General features: G+C 49.4%; 8 protein-coding genes across 8 annotated transcripts; 5 read left to right on the forward strand and 3 right to left on the reverse strand.

The window, feature by feature from the left end:
• Positions 1–103: 103 nt before the first annotated feature.
• On the forward strand, positions 104–1,987 carry PSV08DRAFT_176608 (uncharacterized protein; the record flags this gene model as incomplete). The annotated part of the gene is made up of 1 exon (XM_014226628.1): positions 104–1,987. One exon carries the CDS (start codon positions 104–106, stop codon positions 1,985–1,987), a length of 1,884 nt encoding a protein of 627 aa, XP_014082103.1.
• Positions 1,988–2,782: 795 nt separating this feature from the next.
• On the reverse strand, positions 2,783–4,850 carry PSV08DRAFT_388529 (uncharacterized protein). The gene is made up of 2 exons (XM_014226627.2): positions 4,706–4,850; positions 2,783–4,647 (listed from the first exon to the last, which is right to left on the reverse strand). Exons 1-2 carry the CDS (start codon positions 4,800–4,802, stop codon positions 2,837–2,839), a joined length of 1,908 nt encoding a protein of 635 aa, XP_014082102.1. The 5' UTR covers positions 4,803–4,850; the 3' UTR covers positions 2,783–2,836.
• Positions 4,851–5,067: 217 nt separating this feature from the next.
• On the forward strand, positions 5,068–6,002 carry PSV08DRAFT_220926 (CWC16 protein; the record flags this gene model as incomplete). Its single annotated transcript, XM_014226626.2, has 1 exon — positions 5,068–6,002. The coding sequence occupies exon 1, from the start codon at positions 5,127–5,129 to the stop codon at positions 6,000–6,002; it is 876 nt and encodes a 291-aa protein (XP_014082101.1). The 5' UTR covers positions 5,068–5,126.
• Positions 6,003–7,226: 1,224 nt separating this feature from the next.
• Positions 7,227–8,613, forward strand: PSV08DRAFT_246308 (uncharacterized protein; the record flags this gene model as incomplete). Its single annotated transcript, XM_014226625.1, has 3 exons — positions 7,227–7,769; positions 7,835–8,192; positions 8,285–8,613. 3 exons carry the CDS (start codon positions 7,227–7,229, stop codon positions 8,611–8,613), a joined length of 1,230 nt encoding a protein of 409 aa, XP_014082100.1.
• A 2,758-nt stretch (positions 8,614–11,371) lies between these two features.
• Positions 11,372–12,925, forward strand: PSV08DRAFT_200193 (chaperonin 10-like protein). Its single transcript, XM_014226623.2, has 6 exons — positions 11,372–11,474; positions 11,529–11,598; positions 11,652–11,684; positions 11,739–11,774; positions 11,827–11,842; positions 11,891–12,925. The coding sequence occupies exons 1-6, from the start codon at positions 11,407–11,409 to the stop codon at positions 12,790–12,792; spliced, it is 1,125 nt and encodes a 374-aa protein (XP_014082098.1). The 5' UTR covers positions 11,372–11,406; the 3' UTR covers positions 12,793–12,925.
• Positions 12,901–14,010, reverse strand: PSV08DRAFT_288348 (uncharacterized protein). The gene has a single exon (XM_014226622.2). It carries the CDS (start codon positions 13,917–13,919, stop codon positions 12,954–12,956), a length of 966 nt encoding a protein of 321 aa, XP_014082097.1. The 5' UTR covers positions 13,920–14,010; the 3' UTR covers positions 12,901–12,953.
• A 1,977-nt stretch (positions 14,011–15,987) lies between these two features.
• Positions 15,988–17,252, forward strand: PSV08DRAFT_288362 (glycoside hydrolase). The gene is made up of 2 exons (XM_014226621.2): positions 15,988–16,663; positions 16,717–17,252. Exons 1-2 carry the CDS (start codon positions 16,050–16,052, stop codon positions 17,096–17,098), a joined length of 996 nt encoding a protein of 331 aa, XP_014082096.1. The 5' UTR covers positions 15,988–16,049; the 3' UTR covers positions 17,099–17,252.
• Positions 17,228–19,610, reverse strand: PSV08DRAFT_220937 (calcium-activated chloride channel-domain-containing protein; the record flags this gene model as incomplete). Its single annotated transcript, XM_014226620.1, has 4 exons — positions 17,228–18,458; positions 18,513–19,236; positions 19,297–19,456; positions 19,499–19,610. 4 exons carry the CDS (start codon positions 19,608–19,610, stop codon positions 17,277–17,279), a joined length of 2,178 nt encoding a protein of 725 aa, XP_014082095.1. The 3' UTR covers positions 17,228–17,276.
• Positions 19,611–20,232: the final 622 nt, after the last annotated feature.

Raw genomic sequence — 20,232 nt, forward strand, 5'->3', positions numbered from 1 at the left:
TTGGCCCTGTGGTAATCTTTGGGTGCCTTCACTTTTAGCGAGGCAACACCGCGTTCTCTACACCCATCTTCAGATATGTTATCACATTACTTCTGTATTCATTATGGATAACCGCCACACCTTCCAGGCGAGTCAAGTGTTCAGCAACAGTCACATGAACGGTAGTAGTAGCTACCGAGTTCCGCCATCAGCCTCACACCCCGTACAGCCAGCTCAGTTGCCTATAATGTCCATACCTTCGATAGATACACCAGCACAGCAGCCAGTGTACAGAGACAACCGCACTGGGCTGACCTACAGCAGGGACCAAATGCTCCGGTTCATCTGGAGGCAGGATCCACAAAATGGGAAGTTTAAGATACGACAGACTGAGGGACTGTTTAAACCCGGCAGTTACACGGATATGACCACTCTTACGAGATATACACACCAAGAGATGATCGACTTGACGGGTAACATACTAGTGGAGCATCTTTCCAGGTCGAGGCCTCAACTCCATCCATTCCAGGCCATGCAAGGACAACAGCACTTCCAACAACAGACGCAGTCGCAGATGGATTCCTCCATGCAGTCCTCCATGCAACCAAGTCTCGCTGGATACTCTCCACGTGGGTACACAGATGGACAAGCGATTAGGTCGCAACAAAGTCAAGGGATACGGGACGAACGATCCGTAGAGCAACAGGCGCGGATGGCACAGCCAGGCCAGGGGCAGCAGCCACTACCACAGCAGCAGGTGTATCCACCTACGCAGCCATCCTCTCACGTGGCGAATGCAGGTCAACCTGGTTTTGTCGACGAGTTTGGTCGCCAGTGGAGCAGAGCACAGTATGAAGAACTTGTTCGGCGCCAACAAGCACAGAAGGCACAAGCATCGGCAGCAATGAGTTCTGGACTAGGACCACAGTTCCAGCAAGCCCAACAGACATCGCCGCCCATGATGATGAACTCACAAGCCTCTTTGCAGACGAATAATATGCACTATGGAATGGCGCCTCAGGAGCACTCGGATCTACTTCAGCGCCAGAAAGGCAACATGGGACCCCCTCCAGTACCCGTAAACCCAGGAGCTCAACAGCAGCGCCAGTACGTGCCACCGCCGGGGACTAAGAGTTTACAACAGTCTCCAATCAATGATCAGTCTGGTCGACCATGGACACGAGAGCAGTGGGAAAAGGTCGAGAAAAGTCGAGAGGTTAAGAAGAACCTGGTTCCACCAAGTCAGGCAACAAAAGGTTCTGTCCCAGGGAGCCCTCTCACGCAGCCTGCAGTACACAAGCAGAGAGTGAACAATATCCAAAAGCAACCTTTCCACCGGCCAGTATCCAGCGTAGCGCAGCCTAAGAAACCGTCAGTCATGCAACCCGCCAAGCAAGCAGCACCTAGCGAAGTGAAAGTGACTGGCAAAGACATAACAAACAGGTCCCTCAACCCAACCGCAACTTCAACCAGTCTCGCTCCAGTAGTCCCTCAAAGCAATCAACCAGACCAAGTCTCAATGTCCAAACAATCCAACATTGCTCCCAACACTGCACCCGCACCCGCACCCAGCCCAACCCCAGCCCCCACCCAACCCACAACCGTCACGCAATGGGACGTAGAAAACGGGCGCCGCGTCTACGACTCAATGACATCCTTCGTCTCCTCGCGCCAAAAAGCCTACCACGACGGCCTCGCGAAACTCGACGCTGCCACCACCACTAGCAACCCCCCTGCCAACGTCCCCGTCACCAACACCCCCACCGCCTCCGCACTCCCACCCTTCGACCCCTCCATCTTCGCCACAGTCAAACACCCAAAATACACTGGCTTCAACCACTTTTCTGAGCTCAACGGCGGTGACTTGGCCGACGTGGATAATCAAGAACTGCTAAAGCGCATTTGTACGGTCGATCCGGATGGGGCGCTTCGAGCGCCCGAGCCGAGGTGGATGACTGAGGAGAGGGCCAAGTTGGAGTGGGAGATTTATATGCTTGCTGCGAGGTAGAGTGGTGGGATGTAGTTTGGAAGGGTAGATGGGTTGGCTGGGGACTTCTCTCTTGCTTGTTTCTTTTTCTTTCTTTATGGTCATCTAGCATATCTGGCTAGACGGGGTGGAAATTTTGCTTTCTTTTTTGGTTTTCTTTTTTCGAACTTTTATATTGGGGAACATGGCCGGAGGGGGATTATGTTTTCTTACCGGCAGTAGCATCTGGGACTATGGGGGCTAGAGGTCTTCACTGAGCCTTATTCTTTTTTTTTCTTCTTCTCCATTTTGATTTTCGTTCATCACTGGCTACATGGGAGACTTTGTTAAATGGTCTCAAGTTTGAAATGGGTGTTTGGGTATGGCGTCTTCATTTCTCCCTCCTTTTACTACGGATATCATTCGGCGAGTGGGGTTTCGGATTTTATGTCGAAACGAGAACAAAACAAAAACTACATATAATAGATATTTCCAACAAAGTTTGGGTCCGATGGTAGATCGGGGGCAGTAAGTAAGTTTTCTGACTAACATTTGATGGTTTAGAGGAACAAAGGGATCTAGCTTTGTGCAACATCTCGACATAAGTCATGGATCACAAAGAAGGTGGGAAAACAAAGACCATAGAGGCAATAGACATATCAAGATGATGAACAAGAAAAAGAAGTATTCAAACGCCTGTGATTTGGTATCTCTTATGGCCAACAAGAAAAAAAATTCATGACAATTCCCCCAATCACTCCATACGCTATGCCAAGTCCCGAAATGCAACACCCTAAGCCTCAGTGTTTTGACGCCACTATGCAATGAGAAACGTATCCAAATTCCAACGGGTTTTTATATCACCCAACCCACATGCAAACGATGAGCGCCTTATCCTTCATCCGAGTCAACTACCATGCTTTCTCCAAAAGCGCTGACATCCTCGGCTGCTCCGCCCTGTGCATGGCGTCTCCTGCGGCTGCGTCTGCCCGCGACGCGGTTTTGTTCAATTTCCCGTAGCTTGCCACTCATGCGGCGCTCAAGCTCTTCAATCTCTTCATTCTCTTCTGGTTCACCTGCAAAAGTTGATGCAGCAGCCGGGTCGGACTGCGCATGTCCGCTATCAGATTCGTTGACTTCTAAAGCGCGATTGAGGAGATCAGTAGCCATGGGATCTTGGGGTGCGACGGCAAGGGCTTCATGCAGGGTGACAATGGCGTCCCAACTACGGTCCATGTTAAGGAGTACTAGTGCTTTTGCCGCAAATACGCTGGGGTCCTTTGTGCCGTGGCGAAGGACGTCGTCGAAAGTGGCGAGTGATTCGCTGTATTTCTCGTGCTTGCGAAGGGCATGGGCAAGATTTATCTGTGTGGGTATCCAAGTATCAGGATCGGCTTCGTTTTGCTCTGAGAAGGCAAGTGCTCGGCGGAAGAAGTGTATGGCGTCTACAAATTGCCCCTCATGGAAATACACAACGCCCATTTCGTTTAATAGACAGGGATCGTTCTCACACAAGTCATATGATGTCTTGAGATACTCTTTTGCCAAGGTCAGGTTGTTCAATTGGAGGTTCTGCATACCGAGAAACATCTGGGGCAGGTGAGAGCCTTGGAACAATCGTGCAGCGGTCGAGTAGGCAGAAATGGCCTGGTCGTGCTCGCCTTCAGCGGCAAAGGTATGTGCAAAGCCAATCCATGCGGGCCCAAAGTGCGGATCCATCATAGACGACTTTGAAAAGTATCGGCGCGCTTCGGCTATGCGTCCGATTGCGAGATAGTATGTGCCGACAGCAAACCACACGCACGGTTCCGAGGGATGTGTATCCGCAAGCTCATGAGCGAGGAGGAAGAGAGTGTTTTTCTCGCCCAATTCGTGCAAAGATGCTATGTGTATGGGCATGATGTTGAAATTGTATTTGTCATTGGAAAGAACGGACGAGGTAAGAGCAAGGGTATCGCGGAATCTACACAGGGTGAACATGAGGTCGGCCTTGGAGAGAACAATATCCGGATTCTCGCCAAGGTTGTAGTGAGTGGTAAGGGTCTCGGTGGCATTCGCAAACTCCTCGGGTCTGGTGTACTTGGACAGACGGGTAGTATAGAGTGTCTTTGTGAAAGAGGCGGCTTCTTGCGACAGCGAGGGATTGCTGGAGACGTTGATGGTGTCGAAGTTGAGCGACTCGAGAAACTTCCACTCCTCGTCCGGAGCCATGAGCGAGTTGGACATGAGGGCGTCGAAGGCCTCGAAACACTGGACGTCGATCTGGACGGCCGTCTTGTAGCACTCTTTTGCACGGTCGAACGAGTTCAGCTTGGCGAAGCAAACGCCGCGGAGATAACACATGGCGGCCTCGGACTTGATGTTGTCGGCATTCTCGCGGTCGCGCTCCTCGCTCGTGGGCAGGCGCTCGTTGCGCGAACCAGAGCGATGATGGCGGGGGCCGTGGCGTGTATTTACATGGACATGGCGCAACTTGGTACGGGCGCTGTCTGGGGCAGCAATGAGATGGGTGGGGTTCTTGTCGCCGAGGATATGCAGAGCATCATCCGTCTTGCCCAGCTTGATGGCGCAGTGGGCAGCGAGGTAGCGGCATTGGGGAGTGCGGTCAATCAGATTGCCGCGCGCAAGCAGGGCCTGGGTACGGTTGTAATTGCCAGTGGTGAAGTGGACCTGAGCTAGCCAAAAGGCATCTTGGTCATCGTCTGTGGGGTGTCGTGAGCGGCCAGGGTAGTAGTGGTGGGCGAGGGTAGGGTGGCATACCAGTGAGGGCCAGCAGCTTGTCGGCAACAAAGATGGCTGTGTCGTACTGGCAGCGGTTGAGGGCTTCCTGGCGCCATTCGCGAAGATAATTTTCCATGGTGCCGAACTGCTGTGGCCATGTGCTGGGGGAGTAATCGACGCGTGGGAGGGTGGGTCTTTTGGCGGATTAAGACAAATGGGTGATTGTGTATATTACATGTGCAAGTCCATGCACACAAAAGGCGACGCGCGGGCGCCAGCATGACACGAAAGCACATGTTTGCGGGGTTGCCGCGGACTTGATGATTGGTCAGTTGTGTTAGTCAGCAAAATTGGCTTCACTGAGAATAATAGGTTGCCGCTCCCTCTCAACCTCGTACAACACCACAAAACACCACACAACACTTTACAAAGAACTCGCTCAAGCCATCGACCGCCCACCATGTCCGAACGAAAAGTCCTCACCAAATACTACCCCCCCGACTTCGACCCTTCCAAAATCACCCGTCAGCGCGGTCCTAAGAATGCAGGACCCAAGCTCATGACCGTCCGCCTTATGGCGCCCTTCTCCATGAAATGTACGCACTGCGGCGAGTTCATCTACAAAGGCCGCAAGTTCAACGCTCGCAAGGAAACTACCGACCAAAAGTACTACAACATTGCCATCTTCCGCTTCTATATTCGCTGCACCCGCTGCTCTGGCGAAATCACCTTCAAAACCGACCCCAAGAACATGGACTACGAATGCGAACGTGGCGCAAAGCGCAACTTTGAACCCTGGAGAGAAGCCAAGCTCAACGAGGAGACCGAAGAGGAGCGCTTGGATCGCCTTGAGAAAGAGGAGGCGGAGCGCGACGCCATGAAGGAGCTCGAGACAAAAGTAGTCGACGCCAAGACCGAAATGGCCATTGCCGATGCTCTTGATGAGATTCGCTCGAGGAACGCGCGTCTCGAGAAAGCAGAGAGCCTGGGTACTCGACCAGACGTCCAGCCTGATGCTGCCGACGAACGCAGGAAGAAACAAGACGAAGAGGACGCCGAGGCAGCACGACAGGCTTTTGCTAGTCGGAGTATGCCAGATATCGGTGAGGAAGCTATCGACGAGGATATGATGGATGTCCCAATAGATGTGCCTGTTGTCGCATCCTTCAGCAAAAAGCCAAAAGAAAAGAAGGACTTCAGCGCCGCGCTTGGCATCAAGAAAAAGACCCAGGCACCAGCTCCTACCCCGGCCCCCCAACCTCAAGTCAAATCAGCCCCGCCACCATCAAAGCTGTCTACCATGCTTGTCCCCGGCTATGACAGTGATAGTGACTGAAATGAATCTAGCGCCACGATGATGCCAATACAGCTCTGCACCCATACCAACCCTGTTCCGAGCCTCAGACATGCAAGAGAATTGCTATCAAGTCGAGCAGGTATAGAACAGCTGAAACGCCGTCAGGATGGAGGACAGTCATCACTACCAGATTCGCACTCCAACATGACAGCGAAAGAAGCCATATTCTGACCAATCCGGAATGCGGGATTACCCCTGCAGCTCCTAACCTCAGCGCCATCGCAGAAATGCAATTGGGTTCCCATAGTGGGCATTTTACCATGCCTCCACTGACCCGATTAGGGCAGCCAGTAGCTTGGGTGATTGGTTGACTGGCCACACCGTATACCCAATGTTCAAGCTCGCTTTCTCTTCGATTCAGTAGACAGGTGGGTCACCCTGGATATCTGTGCGCCATGCTTGCTCCGTGAATGTCATCACGTCTACTTTCTACTCGATAATGTCTTGATGTAATCAGTACAAGTTACCAATAAAACAAACATATTCACTCTATCATGTCCAAACGGCCACCCGTCCTTTTTGATATTTTAAACGCTCTTAAGAGATATCCCGAAAGATACTTAACGAGAAAAATGACATGCATTCTTTTTACACCTACCATATAGATGAAACCCTTTTACCGCAAGTTCTTAGTCTAACACTAACCTCATTCAGCCATCTAGTACTCTCTAAAATACATCGTCTTGGAAAATTCTGCATAAGTTCGATCTCACATTGTTGTCAACATGCTCGTTCAACAAGAGCAGCATTGTAAAGATTCACTGGCCATTCAGGATTTGCCGCACATGCACGATGTGTACCATTCACCCCTAAGAGAGTTATCGTTTGTATCCAGATGTGATACTGTCTTGGTAATATTCTAATACCCTTTGTGCTTACGTCGTAATGGGAGATTCGTGCGCACTTGTCACTGCGGGAGAAAGATGGCTGTGCTATAGCACCCTTTTTCTCTCATACACCGGGACCCGTTTCCACTCTCGTTCACAAATGCTTACCGCTCACACGCACTTGTTCACTCATTCATTCACTCTCGTTTCGACAGCTGTGCCAAATTTAGACAATTCAATTCACCTCGCCTGTACGCCTTGTTTTGGCACATTCCCCCTCACCCTCCAGGTACAAATCTGAGTCCAACTTCGTTTTGCTCTTGAAGCTTCTACCTAGACCACACCCTCTCTTGTACATCACATATCAACTTTCGAGATGGAGCTCATATCCCTAACCTTTGTCGTCTTCGTACATTTAGTTTGTCTGGTTTCAGGCGAGATCACTCAGTCGGGGCTCACTGATAAATCTCGCACAAAATACTCTAATCCAGCAATCGGTTCCGATACGGAAACTGTCCATGTCGCGGCTACAAATGATGCTTTATGGGACCAGGCAACTTGCAAAGGAACTAAACTATTCTTTGGCACTACACTCAACCCTGACCAAGCCGCCCTACACTGCAGACCACTAACCACCCCGTGGCATGGTACTCTGGTAAATGAACTGACTACGTGGGGTTACAAAGACATCAGCGATGACGAGGATAGGAAAGGAGCTTGTGACTTTGAAACAAAATTCGGTGGCTTGACACGAGCTTTCAGTGCACTGGGTATCAGTATGCAAGACTATACAGATGGTGGACCTAACCGCTGTTTCACCATCGTTCATTACGAAGGCCCTGCCGTTGAGAAAAATCCTGATGGATCTTTCCCACGAAGAGCGGACCAACATTACACTGTCAACGGACGAAGATATAGGGTAAGCTAACCAGTCATTCCCTTAATTCGACCACTTGATCTTCTAACACATCTCATTCTCTACAGATAACGGGTGCACACTTCATCATCGGCGTGAACAGTAAAGACGGGTACATCTTCCTTGTCGATCGATCGTCTCCCGAGACCCAAGCCCGCCTTTTGTGGAATATCCCCCAGCACATTCCAATCCCGCGCGATGAAATGCCTGCGTTGAGATCCAGCTCCGACATTGCCTGGGGTATGTGGAATAGGGTTAGCGGCCATAATCTAGGAGGCATCAACGCTTTTCTTTCTTTCGAGGTCGTTAACGAAGAAACTGGGCGCCTTATTGAAATGGCTATGGAGAAAAATGATCACGACGAAGTGCCGCCCTGGCCAGGAGTTCGATTCAATTCGGGAACTGAAGAGTATAGGGCTCTTCTGGGTAAGTCGCCATATTGTCTTATCATCTTCTTGTTTTCCAACTTCAAAGCTAATATATTACAACATTGTTATCTTGACTGACATGTGTCTCAGGATCACCAAATGGCATAGCTGTAGGCTATTTACTCGCCCAGCACAAGAGGGAGATGGGAGGCAACAAGTACGTTAGTCAAATCATTGTCTTCATGGAAGATGATCCCACAGGGTGGCCCAACTTGCTTTTCAAGGTTGATTGGGCGCCACCTCCACCACCACCACCGCCACAGCTATCTGCAACACGGCCCTTACATGCGAAGAGTGTTGGTGAATACACTGAAGAATTGCAGAATGAAGAGCCAATTAATATGGAAGAGGCAAAGATTTTGGGTAGTAGCAGGGATGGTAAACACATTGTCAGGGAGCATGTGATCCAGACAACATAGTTGTCGCACAGCAGGTGATAGACCTGAGATATACATACCAAGAAGAATTGGGTCAGACTCACCGATACCGATTCTTGGAAGTCAGACAGTAGCCAACACATCATCACACTAGTCCAAAATTAATGCACATCGAATCCCAACCTCATCTTTCCCTTTCTTTCTCTAAGCCAACAAGTGTCCCCTCTTCTCCTTCTCAACCCTCCCCCCATTCTTCACCCTCGCAATTCTAAACCACACACCAAACTTCCCCTCCTCCTTCATCTCTCAGACACCCATAAGCCATTCGCTTGGACCGCAGCATTGTGATGACCGCTCGGAAACAGGGCTGTAGTAAGGTTTAGGGGAGAAATTTCAGGGATGGGAGAAGGTAGGGAAGGCAATGTCGATATGATTTTTCTTCGGTGTAATCAACATATCCACATTGCCATGTCCCTGTAGTCAGTTGATAAAGAAATAGGTATCAGGCCCGCGAACATTCACTCATCTGGTTACTACCTTCATAAATCAAGTTGTTGCCGCGATGCTTGTGTTGTAAATCGAGACTGTTAGTAATACAGGCATTTCATCAGAGCCATTATCCTGACTGCGAAGTCTTTTTTTACACCCGATTTCGGCAGGTTGGGGTGTGGCCTGCCAGTCCTTTATGAGAAAAACAATGTAATAAACTTTATGCCAAGCAGACACTCCAATTTAAGTCGTAAATCGAAGTTGCAGTTATTATTATACCGGCTGCAAAAAGCAGATTGGCAGTCAGCATTCTCAGATTTGGCGCTGGAGCCTCGATCACAAGATGAACTCTACCTACATACCGCGGGAACACAGCGGCAAGATAATTACAGACCGGGACAAACACGCCACCAATTACGGTATCAGCCTTGTTGAACCTATTGGGGAAAGTAGGCCGAAGCCAGGCATGCGGGTATGACGACTAGACGCATCGATGAATCCGACATCTTGTCGCCCTAAATCGCGGGCCGCCAAGTTTCATCCTGGGAAACGTGGTCTAGACGTTTCGTTTCGTGTACTTGCTCGTGCTAACGCAGGGCAAAGATCATCACGTGATGGACTGGGTTGCGATGTGCTAGGGTTTCAGATGTCAGCCTTAAGGTTGCCTTCCAAAAAAGTGCCTGGGTAGGCACGGGTGATGTGGAAGAATGCATGTCATCAGGCTAAGCTATTTATGTATGTACATGATGATGCACGATTGTTTCGCATCGTTGTGGCGCCTGATAGGCTGGGTTGCCCCTGACTGCAGTCACAGTAGACCTTTTGGTTGAAACCCGCTAGGGAACGTGTGCTTGACTATCGAAGCCTTACTACAATCGCTCGATCATAGATTTTGGTGCAGAAGTATAGTGTGTTGTGGTTCCATCAGAATCTTTGGATGTGCAGTATTGGAAAGCACTGTCCAAGGCCATTTTCGGTCCCTGTTCTGTACTTTCCATTATTGTTTCTCTTCCACAGAGTGAGCTCTATATCTGAACGTCCCACTAGAGATATGTTTCGTCCGGGAATTCTTTAAACGCTTCACATGACATTTTCCCGGTTCTTTTGTGTGGTCGAATCTCAAAAATCCCATGCGAATTTACTGCTGCCTCATGATGTATGTAACGTTCCAGGAACGGGACTGATCGATAACTGGTTGACGTCTTACTCATTGTGATATCATAGTGTTCAACACCTGCACGCGTAGACCACGCTAATTTGTCATTGGTATGCTTATATCGTTTAATGTCTTTGGTGAGTCCATATCAATATAGATAGTTTCTGCTATGAGCGGACAATCAAATCAACCCAGATATACATAGCATACTACATAGTGGCGCCATTTGATTGCTATTTGACAGCTATCCACGGGGACTTACTGGATTCGTAATCTAAAAAGTCTAACTCATGTTGACAACTTGAGTTTCCGGCCAGTCCCGACCCAAGGATTACTACTCTGACAGCATCTACTTGTCTTAGTTGCTCAAAATGCTGGTAAAGTGCATTGTGCACAAAATCTTGGATCTCAATGCAGATGTTACACGGGGTTTAGTGCTGATACTTCTCTAAGCTCGATCCGGGTTAGGGCGAGTGAGATGGTGTGAAGAGCGCCGTGAGGTATTTGTCTGGCGATACAGTGGAGTGGGCGTGCTTGTATAGAAAGTAACAATAGGTTGACAATTCCTAATCTATATCGAATAGACTAACAAGTATCAATCTTGTGAAGTTAAGTAACTAGTAAGAAAGTACAATTTGAGTTGACCACAACGAGAGTAATAATGAAATCCATCCATCCTTATATCCTCATTGCCTCTGGTCCTGCCATCCTGTCCATCCCGGATGGCCAGCCTTGGCGGGATGGCACATCACGTGACCTCGAGCCCCGCGATAGTCATCCTGTTCGTTGGAATCCCGAGTGGCTTCCCAACTACTCTTTGTCAGACCCAGGGAGAGGATCCTTCCTGCTGTTACTTGTAACAGCAGATAGCGTGCAGGAAAAACAGAGTAATCTAAGAAGGGTAGCGCCATCCCACCAGAAGCCTTTGAACTAGACTAAAGCAAAAAATATAGCCATGATAGCGCAGTCGTGGTTGGTAGAATGCACACGCTTTCCCAAAGAAGAAATGCCGGCAGTGCTGGAACAGGCGCGACGAGGAAGGTATACCGAACCCCGCACCCCAGATACAGACGCGTCTAATAACATAACCTTCGTGGCGGGATACACCAAAACGTTGGGTATAAAATGCTTCGGTTCACGATGTATGTTTTTCATATAGATTCAAAGCTTTCAACTACTTCAATTTTACGATGAACGGCCATGCAGCCCCCAAGAAGAGCGAGCATCAGGCTGTACCTGAGAAAATGAAGGCGCTGCAGTAAGGCATGCTCGCACTTTGCGGAAGAACAGGCATCTTGCTAAGACCTACCAGATACTCTGAACCAGAGAAATTTGCGGTGGAAATAATTGATGTTCCGAAGATCGGGGATGATGACGTTCTTGTAAGGTTCATCGGCTCACATTTCGCTGCTTACTAGGGAGTAACTTGAGATAGGTCAAGATCTCGGCTTGTGGTGTATGCGGAACTGTATGTGATATTTCGCGAAGAAAATTCAGCCTCTCCCTACTAACCGACTCCAAGGACTTGCATTACCATAAAGGCGAGTTTTTGGCAAGGGTAAGATTGGCTTTCCGCATGTCATGTCAACCTTGCTGACGAATCCTATCAGTGGCCCCTAATACCTGGTATGCCCAACCTCATGTACATATATCACTCCTTGCTCACAGCTACAGGTCACGAAGCAGCAGGCACAGTTGCTGCCGTCGGCAATAATGTAACCAACGTAGCAGTTGGTGATCGTGTAGCAGCGGATGCCCTGGAACCATGTCTCAAATGCTTCCACTGTACTCGAAGGAAGCCACAGCTTTGCGAAAACGTCATCGGATATGGCGGTAACGTACCTGGTGGCATGGCTGAATATTGCCGATACCCTGCGCGGATGGTATTTCCGATTGGCGACCTTCCGGACCTCGAAGCAGTTCTGCTTGAGCCAGCAGCTTGTGCTGCACATGGTATCGAGAGGATGCAACTAGAAGTTGGTAGTCGAGTGTTGTTGTTCGGATGTGGACCGACAGGCATATTACTCGCACAACTGATCAAAATGAACGGTGCCGCGCATGCATGTAGACTCCTATCACACTTAATAGTGATCGCTAATGAGCCTCAGTTGACGATCGCCTCAAAAGCAGGACCTAAACTCGACCTTGCTCGCTCCTTAGGCATTGCAGACTCCTTAATTACCATTTCTGACGACCACCCTGAGACCGATATGGAAGACCTCCGCGCTGCTAATCCGTATGGATTCGACATTGTCGTAGAAGCTACCGGTGCTCCCACAGTGCTAGAAGCATCCCTCGACTTTGTACGAAAAGGCGGAAAATTGATTGTTTATGGTGTTTATGACAACAGCGTCAAAATCTCATGGTCTCCATTTCAGATTTGGGAGAATGAGGTTACCATCTTGGCCAGCTTTTGTAGTATGAGTCATTTACCACATGTGTTGGAGTATGTCAATGCCGGAAGACTCAAGTTGCAGGGCATTGCGAACAAAACGTACAGAATTGAGGAGTGGGCGGAGTGTCTGGACGCAGTAAGGAGGCAGGAAGTTGTCAAGGCTGCTATCGTATTTGATTGATGAACAGAGTTCAAAACTAGAAAGGCCATGGAATGAGTCGCTGGTGACGCTAAAGATTGGTCGATCTTTCTGTACTGTGTAGATAGACATGACTCGGAATTTAATGCATAGTAACTACACTGCAAAGTAGCATTGTCTTATTTGTGTATGTAATGGGTGAACTACTTGTACATCTTGTCCCAAAAGTCAGTCTTGGCCAACTCCACAGCCCTTTTCGTAGCCTCGACCAGATCCTCCTTGGGCAAACTCAACTCATCATTATTTAGGCCGTGGTTTTTCTCGTACAGGCCAGCATCGTCGATGAAGTATCGCGTGTACAAAACCGTTGCAAACGAACTACGATCTCCTGACATCAGTCTCTGCCTTGCCTTCATCAGCCGCTCCTTGGCTGGCTCGGAAGATATCTTCCAATCCTTCTCCGTGGTTCCGGTAGCCTTTTGCGCCGCTTCAAACATCTCGCGTTGATTGAGTGTGAATGAAGAAAAGAATAGCATGCGGTTGCGATATTGCTCTAATGTTGGGCCTTTCCCATTAGAAGATGATAGAGGCAGCGATAGCAAATTCGCTACAGCAAGCCCAGTCTGAGGCCACGTTGTAGTGTTCAGACGCTGATTTCCGTCATCAAAGAACACCACTTCTCGCTTATTGAGATCGATACCGTATTGCCCACCACTGAGCGAATATTCGTACCAAAACCCGCTGGTCATGCCGATCCAGGATGAGACACCAAGTTTCTCGATTAGAGCGCGATCTCTCTGCTTCCCAGATCCTATTATTTCATTCTGAATGTCTTCTGTATTGAACATGCCAAACTCGTTTGGCAGAATCCATGGTACCCCAGCTTGCGCTGCCGCACGGATGAGCTGTTCTTGCGCATTGTGTGCGAAGACGCTCATGGTGATTATGAGAGCATCTTGTCCTTTCAAGGCGTTGACCAGAGTCTCTGGTTCAGCATAGTTGACACGTGCAACACTAATGTCACTTGGAAATGTAGCTTTGGATTGCACACGACTAATGGCGGTGATCTGAAATCGGTCCTTGGCTTGCAGGGCTGACAGGATGTGTGAGCCAATATTGCCATTGGCACCAACAAGTGCGATCTTGTTCAAAAAGATCTTCGAAGTCATGCTACCGATTAGGACGTGCGACGGAGGAAGGGAAAAGCTTGCAGTTGATTAAAGTAAGTGCCACAAGGATGGGAGAAGCTTGTGAGAGCTTAGAGCACTGATCTTCAAGATTTAGATTATGCATATGATATACTAACAGCACTGAAGATGAGTTTTATATTGAAAGTCTAGCCGGTCGGGATTCCGAAGTGATTCGGACATTGACGGACGTCCGAAATGTGGTGCAAAGGCTGGAGCCTGACATAAGAAGATAGAGCCGGGCTTAAGAACATGTAACTGGACAGAACAAGTTGGAGCCGGACATAACAACAGCTCGTGTGGACGAGATGAAGATAGTCGTGACGTCATCTGGAAGACCGATTTCACGTGACTAACAGCTCAGTGTTCGCAGCTCCACTTCCCTCCCTCCCTTCCTTCCTCCCTTCCTCCCTCTGGCTTCGGACAGAGATCGCCGTTAGAGAGGAGGCTTTGTACGTAGGACAAGTTCTGTTCTCCTTTCACGGGGATTGCAATCTCAAGCAGAAACGCCGACTGCTCATTATCAGCCCACTTCAGGACAAAGAATCTGCCCAACCTTCCACAGTTTAGGCAGTAGCAGACCGAAAAAGAATCAACTTCCTGTCCACATTACCCGAAAATAAATTAGAAGAGGAGGATCCCCCATATTGATGATCGGTTACAGGAACATGATCTATGCGCATCCACGTACACGGCTGTTACATCAAGGGCACCAATCATCGTTCAGATCAAGTTCAGGCAATGCTCAGGCGCTACTGGGGACCACCATGTGACACTAACATATCAATATCTGGTTGAAGAACAACGTATACTAAATGCTAGTGCTGACTGGAAACGAGACAAAATAGGCGTCGGTCCTTAGATCTGGTTTGTGCAGCACCACAGGAGCAGCAGTTATTCCTTGGGCTCTAATCTGGTCACATCACCAAACAAATCCAGCGGGCAAATATCACAGTGCAGTGCAGTAAACGGTGTTGGCGTGAGCATTGCGGCTCACTTTGGAAGTTGGTGCGGCATAACAATCTTCCGCAGTAGAGAACGTACACCGTTTCTCCTTATTGGTGTGCCAATCAAACGTCCATTTCCATCAAGCCTGGATATTCAGCTCGCCAAGTGGGGTCTTGGAAAGCTTGTGGAAGACAATAACCGCAGGTACCTTGGCAGCATATGCAGCTTCCCCAGACAGATGCACTCCACAATTCCTTCTGTTCCGGAGAAACCATCCTCGTAAATCTCAACGGCTTTACTACCCCTACCAAATGGTCTTGTGCCAAGTCGATCGGCGAATAAGGTCCATCGCTACGGAATATTCTCCACGAATCGTCCATCCCTGCATGCCACCACGTAGCCAAAAAGAACCAACGAAGAACAGAAATGGATCCGTAGAACCAGCACTGATGCCGGACATTTCCCGTCTTGCGGTGCATTACTATCAAAGCTTCGTGGATCCAGTCATTGTTGTGCTCCAGCAATTACTCGCGCGCAGAGTAAAGCGGTCTACAGAGCTATAGTTTTGAATATCTACTTACGTTGTACGCACTGAACACAGCCCCTGTTGACATATTAATATCGGAAATTTATTCAGCACAATGATGTCGCGTTTCGAGAATTAGGTGGAACAAGCATGGGCCCGCTGTTGTTGTTTCGCCATGAATCCCCTACTCGCATTTAGCCGCATTTTCCCCGTGCAGAAAACGCCAAGCACCTCAAGCAGCACAAGAACCGACCACTGAAGCTTGGAATAAATTAACCCGAAACGCCTTGTTTCCACTTTTTTACTCTATGCGGTAAGACTAGGAATCATTCAGGGCATGGCCGACATGAACGACGCATTGTAGGCACGATTGCAGGTGATGTTTGATTGCGTTAACGCCCTATTTTCGGGGGTTCTCCACAATGTGGTGGGTATACGGCTTCTAGACGACGCCTGCCGTTGTTTGAGGCGAATTACATTGTTTGGAGGAAATTCGTGCGCTGAATAGTCTAGGACACTCTGGGGACAATGGATTGGTATAAGTAGAGCTGGGCCCATCAGTATATCTTCGTATCCATCACATTCATTCATTTCAGCTTCTCTGTTCCACCAAGAATCCAACCAATCATTTAGCAACCATGAAGTTTTCTCTCATCACCCTCCTTTCCGCCAGCGCTTTGGTCGCTGCCTCTCCCTTTGCTGAGCCAGAGGCTTTCCTTGAGGAGCGCCAGGCTGCGCAGAGCCTCGATGCCGCAATGAAGGCCAAGGGCAAGAAGTACTTCGGTACCGCCACTGACCCAGGCCGATTCAACCAGGGCAAGAACGCTGCCATCATCAAGGCCGACTTTGGTCAAATCACCCCCGAGAACTCCATGAAGTGGGATGCTACCGAGCCCTCCCGTGGCACATTCACCTTCGGTACCGCCGACCAGACTGCTAAGTTCGCCAAGGACAATGGCAAGCTCATCCGTGGACACACCACCATCTGGCACTCCCAGCTTCCTGCTTGGGTCTCTTCTATCAGGGACAAGGCCACCTTGACCACTGTTATGCAGAACCACATCTCCACCGTCATGGGACACTTCAAGGGCCAGATCTACGCCTGGGACGTCATCAACGAGATGTTCGAGGAGAACGGCAGCTTCCGTGCCAGCGTCTTCTACAACGTCCTCGGTGAGGACTTCGTCCGCATCGCTTTCGAGGCTGCCAAGAAGGCCGACCCAGCTGCTAAGCGTTACATCAACGACTACAAGTAAGCACCAATCTATGATTACCAAGCTTTTCTATATACTGACTGCAATATAGCCTTGACACCGCCGGCTACGCAAAGACCCAGGCCATGGCCAAGAACGTCAAGAAGTGGATCGCCGCTGGTATCCCCATCGATGGTATCGGTTCGCAGACTCACCTTACCTCCGGCCAGGGTGCCGCTACCATTGACGCCATGCAGCTTCTCTGCAGCGCTGCTTCCGAGTGCGCCATGACCGAGGTCGACATCCAGAACGCCCAGCAGGCTGACTGGACCAACGTCACCAAGGCCTGCCTTAACCAGAAGAACTGCGTTGGTATCACCGTCTGGGGTGTCAGGGACACTGACTCCTGGAGGCCCCAGGGCAACCCTCTTCTCTTCGACAGCAACTACAACCCCAAGCAGGCTTACACCACCGTCCTCAACGCTCTCAAGTAAACTACTTGCGATGTTGAACATCCTGGGAACGGAAAAGACCATGTCGTCTCTTGGTTCCTTACCTATCCTTCTTTTTCGCATATTATTGTAAATACTTTGACTGGTGGAGATGCTGTAAATATTTGATTGAAAGGAATGAAGAAGTTGATCTTTTATAATTGTATGCTACTTGATCTCTCTACTCTATTTTGGTGCTCCTACCTGTGACTTTACTTTCGTGCTTTGCAATCTTCTTCGCTTTGATGATACTGACACCGACTTCAGCACTAGCTCCTACATCGACCTGCTTAGTCCAAAAGATATCTGCTGCGTTGATCCTCACACTCTTCCTTCTTTCGCGCTCGGCTACATCCAAATGGGATACCTTGGTTGCCTTTGCTTCGAGCTCATCGAGATGTCGCTTTCTCTCGGCGTACTGCTCGGCTCTTTCTTTGCGTATCTGCTCTGATCCGATTCGTGAAAGTGCGAATCGGACCGCCGCTCGGAAAGCTATGAAGATGTGTTCGGATATGAGAATCGTGAGTGGAAGACTGGCCCACGTGCTCAAATCAAAATACCGGCCAAGAAGTTGCTCGGTACCGAAGAGATGAACAATAGCGGCACTACTGACACTCCCCAGCCATGTTAGGGATTCTAGACTGGCGACCCAAGGCCCGATACCATCGCTACGAATCGGAGGGGGTCTTTGGTGCTCGACGCAAATTTTTAGAAAATCGGACCGAAGCTCGAACCAGTTGTTGATAAAGAACCCAATGGGTACTAGCGGCCATACGGGACTGAACAATGCGAGATAGCCGAATTGGATCACCATCTCCGCAATGTCTTCCTGGACGTTATACGAGGGGCGAAGCGCTTGCCTTCTTGTGCGGCGAAGAAAGCTAGATTCAATGGGGTCTTCCGGTATCGTTATTGCGCCCACGTTTCCTTGATTCTGGGCTCGAGAAGCTTGTCGATCGCGCCACCATTGCTTGACCTGCTCCTTTAGCCAAGGCAATGCTAACTCTTCAACCGCACCGGAGACTTGACCAGTTACGGTCAACGCAATTACCTCGTTGCGTAGTCTGTCAGGATCGGCATGGAATTCGGTCTTCCCTTGGTTCTGGGAGCCCAGCGCCGCATCCAACATGCTCTGTAATAGCGGCAAGACTTTGTTACCAAAGGGCACATATACGAATGCGGTGAGGAGTATGGGCAAGTAGTTGGTAATGGAGTTGAGCACAAAAATCTTTTGAGTGAGAGACATTTCATGATTATCCCCAGTGCGATGGTTCTCATAATCTGTCAGAACGGTAGCAATGTCTTCCAGAAAGCTGGTGACATAGGGCAGAAAAACTGCGAGAAGAATAGTTGGAAGGTACTCCTAGTTTTTTCTTAGACCACCTGTTGTGATGCAACAACCAAAGACTAGACTTACCAGATAAAACTTATGCGGTCCTTCATATGCCTCGCCAATGAATGTTTCGATAAAGAAGACGCAAGTGATGAGAGCGCCAAGAATCAGGGTGCTGATAATAACAAAAGGAATAACAAGCAGTTGTCGGAGGATTCGCTTCCATCGAGGAAAAATGCGTTGCACTCGTCCAGCTGAATCAATGATCTCTTTCTCGTAACGAAACTGTGGACGATCCAACTTCAAACTACCCACGCCGCGCACATTCCAGCGGATAGCAAGATCTGCTTGCTTAATCTTCCAGTATTCCAAGAATACTGTGCACCAAACACCAATCGACAAGGCGAAAATTAGCGAATACTTTGGAAGGAATGCCCATGCGAGGAGTCCAGCAGCGCATGGGAAGGCAAGCGAACGGAAGTATGTTTGGATAAAAGCAAAGTAAAAAGCAACTTTGGAGCCCCAGAGATTACGGATTTGGTCGAGGTCCGACAAATCCAAGAAGACCCGTGTGCTGAGATGAGCCAGAAGCGCCCGATTTGCACGAGGGTTGTGTAACGGGAAGATTGAGGAGACGTTTTCCCACGGCGGGAAACCCGGAGTGATGCCTGCACCCCCAACCTCTTTACGCCAGTTGACTAGGTGATATACAGAGAGGACATCTTCAGCTTCAAAAGCTCCTGAAACGATCGACTTGGCGGTGCCACCGGGATGGTGTTTGGTGATGCCATAAAGCCAATCCTTGACTCTTGGGGGGGTATGTTAGGCAACAAAGGCTTGAGAAGAGCTACGAGCATTGGCAGCATACCTTGACTTGTAAACAGTGTTGCCAAGCAAATCCCTTGGTACCTGGACAAAGACTAACAAGGATTCATCGTAGCCAGCACGCACTTCGGTGTTCAGTCCAGCAGACTCGAGATCGTGCAGCAGCTGTTGGCACTCTTTGATGGCAACATCATCGTCTGGTGCTTGTGAGTAAGAGCCATGAGTGGAGTGGCCCATGGACATACCAACGTTGCTGAAGTCATACGCGATGACGTACTTGTCGTTGTATGTGATGTTGGCTAGGTCGGTATCATCGCCAAAACCTGTATCGGATCGACTCAGAGGCTTGATCTGCATGGCCAGAGAAGCTAGAGACGGCGGAAAGATCAGGTCACGCGTGGGGAAAGGGCATCGACAGGGTCTGTAGGTGTGGCTGAAGATTTTATAAGTATGCCACGATGTTGCCATTAAGCTGACCGTGGCTGGAGTCTGGTTGAGCTATAAGCTGTAACTGTGGCCGGATTGGTGCGCGCAGGTGGGCCCCGTCGCCCCTTGATGCCAAAGTTAGATCTGGGGCTGCCGCGTCATCCGTAGCAATGGGAGGGCAGGCCCAGCCAATATAGCCATCATATCTGGCGATACAAGTCGACGGAAAACCTTCCTGCAAAAACAGCAACCAGTTCACAGAGTCGAAATAACATTGAGGCGCGGACCAAAAAGCAGTCGAAGTATTCTGAGAGAGGTTAGCACAGAATCATGTGTGGACGCTTTGGGTCTAGCGTCTGGGCTGCCAACTTGCACGCGCGACTCATTCAACGCGGCCGCGCATCAACAACCCCCTTTGTACACACGCTCGTGCCGTGCAGGTCATTGTGCACATCAACAAAAAAAAAGGGGAGGGATAATGTAATTTGATTCATTGTCTACCGATTCAAATATCAAAAGCACTCAGCCTGCATTCCGTGTTTACCGAGCTGGT

The sequence above is a fragment of the Bipolaris maydis genome, assembly GCF_028858645.1.
Source record: "Bipolaris maydis strain C4 unplaced genomic scaffold PSV08scaffold_5, whole genome shotgun sequence".
Classification (NCBI taxonomy): domain Eukaryota; kingdom Fungi; phylum Ascomycota; class Dothideomycetes; order Pleosporales; family Pleosporaceae; genus Bipolaris; species Bipolaris maydis.